This window comes from Cetorhinus maximus, chromosome 34, assembly GCF_964194155.1.
Source record: "Cetorhinus maximus chromosome 34, sCetMax3.hap1.1, whole genome shotgun sequence".
Lineage (NCBI taxonomy): Eukaryota > Metazoa > Chordata > Chondrichthyes > Lamniformes > Cetorhinidae > Cetorhinus > Cetorhinus maximus.
Window position 1 is genome coordinate 4474516 of NC_135912.1, and position 5179 is coordinate 4479694.

Here is a 5179-nt window from a genome sequence, read left to right on the forward strand (position 1 = left end):
TCTACTTTGTCAAGGCCATTAGGATCTTGTATACTTTATTCAAATCACCCCTCACTCTTCTAAACTCCAGTGGAAACAAGCCCAGTCTGTCCACTGTTAATTCTGGATGTTAGAGTGTAAGATAAATATTATTGACTGTTTGCTTTGCTGACTCTTGTATAATAAAAAATCTTCTGCTTGGCTAAAACCGTGGAATCTTGTGGCTTTATTCTCTTAATAAGTAACTGGGGTTTCACATTTTGTCTGCTTTAATTAAAAAAGGTCACTGGTCCCTAACCAGATCGTAACAAATTTTGGGGTCTTGTCTGGGATCATACCAAAATTTGGGGGTCTGGTCTGGGATTGTAGGGAAACAATATTACCATTGGTGTCAGGATTGAGAATGAGAGGGCGCAGATCTATGGTGATTGGCAAATGAAGCAATGGAGACATAAGGAAAACCCTTTTCACGCAGCGAGTGGTTAGCGTGTGGTGGAGGCAGATTCAGGCGAGGGTTTCAAGAGGGAATTGGATTGTTATCTGGAAGGGAAGAGCGTACAGGGTTAAGGGAAGGAGGCGGCCGAGTGGTACTCGGTGAATGGCTCTTTCTGAGACCCCGCACCGACACAACAGGCCAAATGGGCTCCTTCTGTGCTGTGACCATTCTGCGATTCTGTGATAGTTATTTGAACACAAAGGGGGCATTGAACATTTTGACTGTCCTCCTTGTTTCCTGGTAAATTATCAGGTATGAAGGGAGAGAAGGAAGGGGAAGGGGCAATCAGCGTCTTTCTTCGCCTCAGGGGATTATGTCATCCTTTGCTGCGGGGTCACCCTTGGTTCAAAATTCAATGGTCACGCCCTTAAATTGACTATTGCTTCCAACTAACAAGCAGAGCACAAAGCCACTATTTTACAATATATAGAGAGATACGTCATCGTCACAGTGCCTTGCTGTGTAGCGTAGATGACCATGCTCTTCAAGTCGTTCCAATCATAGCAACAGTGGACAGCCTCGCTGTTGGAATTCTGGTTAATCCAGTCTTTAATGTTGTCTAACTGCTTCCTTCACTAACAGATTCTTGCCCTTCTTTCCATTAATCCGTCCAATGGTGATTAGACACTCCAGCCCTTCAGCACTAAGAACATGTCTGAAGAACGCCATTAGTCTTCCTTTGAGGTTATTTCAGAGTTCTCTTGTTCTTCTGGCCTCCTCCAGTGCTCCCTCGTTCATTCTCCTCTCCACCCAGCTTACCCTTAGGATCCTTGTTAAGCCCCACATTTCATTGCCTTTTCCTGCTCTTTCCCAATGCCCCCAAGATTCACAGTCATGATTCATGACTGACCAGGCATTGCATTTCAGTGCACGGATTTCTCATTTCAAGGTTCAAGCTTGCGTTTCTTAGAATGTTGCTCAATTTTGGGAAAATACTTTTGGCTTGTCCAATCCTTTCTCAGATTTCAGTACTGCTTTTGACATTGGATGTTCCTGTGGTTCCTGGGCAGTTGAGTTGGTTGACATGTTCTAACTTGCTTCTATTTAGTGTGATGTTGCAAACTGGAATGTCCTTTTTCTTTATCGTTCCCATACTGTATGTTTTCTTGCAGTTGGGTCCAAGCCCATATCCACTAATTTCCTTCACCAATTTTTTATCCGTTCATGGGATGTGGACATTAGTGAACCGGATGGGTTTTTACGCCAATCGATGATAGTTTCATGGTCACCATCACCTGAGACTAGCTTTATATTCCAGGCTTTATTTTTAATTAATTGAATTTAATAAGTCACAGAATCGCAGAACTGTTACAGCACAGGAAGAGGCCATTCGCCCCGTCGTGTTCCACCTCTGTCACAGGGGGTCTTGTGGCGCAGCGGGTAGCGTCGCTGCCCCTGAGCCAGAAGCTCCGGGTTAGATTCTCCCCCACCCCCACCCCCGCCCCCGCCCCCGCCCCTCCCCCAGGACTTGACTGCCAAGGAAGATGTGTTCATAAGGCAACCAAACAGGTGGATTATCAACCTGCAAATCCTTTCGACACATGCCAATGGCAGGCGGGTAAGAGTGGCAGGGATTCCTGGTCGGCCATGTGATGGAAAGAAAGCTGGAGCCTCTACCCTTGCCACAGCTCCAGACTGCCAACATCCAGGTAAAAGGTGCATGTTACCAAAGCAACTCAGCCACCACCACCTCTGTAATAGCGCCAGCCTCCACCTACCTCCTGCTCACCCAAGCCCTTTGTTAGCTTCAGTCATGAGCCCCCTACAATCTGTGTCCTAGCTTGTACATGTTCTCCTATCACCCCCAACACCGCCACCCCCCAAAACCTTCCGATGTGCTGTCTGAGCTACGTTGGTTCCCACCAAGCTACGCCTCGGTTTACAAATTCTCAACTTGGTGTTCAAATCCCTCCACAGCCTTTCCCCTCTCTGTGACCTCCTACAGCCCCATAACGCTCTGAGACCACTGCCCGCCTCCAACTCTGGCCTCTGATTCGAATCGCTCCACTCTGCCTGGAGCCAAAGTTGTGGAATTCCCTCCCTCACCCTCTCCTCCTTTAAAATGCGCTTTAGAACCTGCCTCTTTGACGAAGTTTTTGGTGCGTTAAAGGCGTTACGTAAATGAAGGCCATTGTTGTTGTTTATTGGCAGGTCGCCCTCGTATCAACGAACATCATGGATGATGGGCATACCGTTGTGTTGGAAGGGTTGAGAGTGGCACCAAAGGAAAGGGGCAAAGGAATCGCAGGCCTCATCCAGGGGTATTCCTTGGACCTTATCAGGAAGCAGTTCCCAGAGGTCAAAGTGCGGAGACACAACAGATCCGGCCATTTTGAGGCAGAGTCTTTATCCAAGTTCCGATTGATATGCAGACAGGTAACGTCGCACATCGTCAATGGCGTCTGCTGGGCCAACATTTATTGCCCATCCCTAGTTGCCCCTTGAGAAGGTGGTGGCGAGCTGCCTTCTTGAACCGCTGCAGTCCATGTGGTGTAGGTACAGCCACAGTGCTGTTAGGGATTCCAGGATTTTGACCCTACACCACATGGACTGCAGTAGTTCAAGAAGGCAGCTCACCACCACCTTCTCAAGGGCAATTAGGGATGGGCAATAACTGCTGGTCCAGCCAGTGAAGCCCATATCCCGTGAATGAATTTAAAAAAACATACCATAAACGAATTTTTAAAAAAAAGACAAGGAGAGGAGCTTTGAGGGACAGAATGTGCCGGAGACAGAGATGTAGACCAGCCACTGAGCTCAAAAGCCCGAGGGTTATGGGTTCAAGTAACAGTCCAACGACTTGACTGCATAGCCTAGGCAGACACGGCCAGTGTATGCACAGTCAGAGCAGTGATGTTCAATGGTTTAATTGTTCTGTGTTTGAGTATGTAATTTCTGGTAACTGATCTGTGGTAGAAAAAAAAAGGTAGGGAGATCACTCCTCTGTTTGAGGGCCAGCAAACATCCCTCAACCAACATCACTGAAGCAGATTATCTGTCATTTATCACACTGCTGTTTGTGGGAATTGCGGTGCGCAAATTGGCTACCATGTTTCCTTGATTCAAACAGGGGCTACACTTCAGAAAGCACGTCACTGGCTGCTTTGTGTACCCTGAGGTTGTGTAAGGTGCTATATAAATATAAGGACTTTCTTTCATGGTTACAGGAAATACTAGCGCTGCACTTCAACTTGGAAGAGGTCCGCCCAAAGCTGGACGCAGCCATTGCCCGGTTGAAGGTGAGTGGGACAGAATGGGAAGATCCCATTCTGCTTCAGGCCTCTGATGTCAAGCGCGTGTTCCTGAACCCGAGCGTGGTGGACAACGTACTGCCCGGGCGGACCATTATTCAGGACTGGTCGCCGTACAAACCGCTGGAGAGCAACCTGGAGACGTTACTGAAGCGAGACCTCTTCTGGATGGCGGACAGCAAGGAAGAGCCAAAGGTCCTCACTCTGGGCACTGCCCCCTACAGAATACCCATAGAGGCCGAGTGCCACCGCTTCAATGTCAATATATTTGGGAAGCATTTCCCTCATGCCAGAAACCAGTTTCTCGCTCAGCTCCAACATGGGACTAGCGCCTTGCAGGGTCCCTTATACTGTCTGTTGTACTTGGAGCCATCTCTGTGGAAGGAAATGCTTTCCTTCTGCCAAAGCTCCTTAGGCCTCCACAAGGAAAGGGACATTGAGGGGCAGAATGTGCTGGAGACAGAGATGTAGAGCTCAAAGGCACTAGGGTTGTGGGTTCAAGTCACAGTCCAACAACTTGACTGCATAAACTAGGCAGACACAGCCAATGTATGCACAGCCAGAGCGGTGATGTTCAACTGTTTAATTGTTCTGTGTTTGAGCACGTTATTCCTGGTAACTGATCTGTGGTAGATTAATTGAGCCTGAGTGTTGACTCAAAGCAAAGTAAAAGACACCAGAGAAAGACCTAGCTGCTGAGTTACAAGCACGGATCCAGACAATTTTTGTGATTGCCGAGATATTTCAAAATTCATAAATAAACCTGTTGCACACTTACAAACTAGTGTCATTTCTGCATTGCTCGGGAATATATATAAAGTATACCCTAAGGACTGCCGGGCTTGGGATGGGATGTTAAACCGAGGATTCCAGCCCCGCTTGTTTAATTAGGTCAACATTAGCAAAATGTGGTGCTGTTTGAAAAGCAATGTTGGGGGTGGGGCGGGGGGTGGGGGGTGGTGGTGGGGAGAGGTGTGGGAAATTCTCCCCTCCCACACTATCCACAACAAAACAGCACCAAAATTGTCCAATGACTCGTTACCGTTTGCGGATCCTGCTGTGCACGCACAATGGTTCGCACTTTTGCCTGAAATGTGACGCTTAGTCACTGCTAGACTGTCATTTGAGGCTGATTGCTGTGCTTAAGTTCCAGAACAAGATATAACACCCCCCGTCTTCTCTGACCCTACTGCATGGCAATGGCGGGCGACTGAATCAATCCGACAAGTGAGACAGACCCCCCCTCCCACTCGCAGTCCCATTCAGCAGGGCCCCAGAGCTCCATATCGTGATAATATTTCGGTAGAATACACACAACAGCAGCAGATCAATGGGCTGTGCCCAAATGCTTGTTTCATCGCCTCCGTGGCACATGAAAAGAGTCTTCAATCCTACGCGCACGCCCTGTTAACTTTCCCGTTATAAATGACCTATGTCAATTTTCAGAATGGAA

The 5179-nt window shown here is 47.9% G+C and overlaps 1 protein-coding gene across 1 annotated transcript; it reads left to right on the top strand.

The window, feature by feature from the left end:
* The first annotated feature begins 2576 nt into the window (after window positions 1-2576).
* LOC144671823 (histidine N-acetyltransferase-like) lies at window positions 2577-4507 on the top strand. The gene is made up of 2 exons (XM_078533874.1): window positions 2577-2851; window positions 3643-4507. Exons 1-2 carry the CDS (start codon window positions 2597-2599, stop codon window positions 4195-4197), a joined length of 810 nt encoding a protein of 269 aa, XP_078390000.1. The 5' UTR covers window positions 2577-2596; the 3' UTR covers window positions 4198-4507.
* Window positions 4508-5179: the final 672 nt, after the last annotated feature.

What these genes read in the sequence shown, in the direction of transcription:
- LOC144671823 (XM_078533874.1), top strand. Translation starts at nt 2,597, where the DNA reads ATGAAGGCCATTGTTGTTGTTTATTGGCAGGTCGCCCTCGTATCAACG. An exon ending in TCCGATTGATATGCAGACAG is followed by an intron (nt 2,852 to 3,642) that starts GTAACGTCGCAC and finishes TCATGGTTACAG; the next exon opens with GAAATACTAGCGCTGCACTT.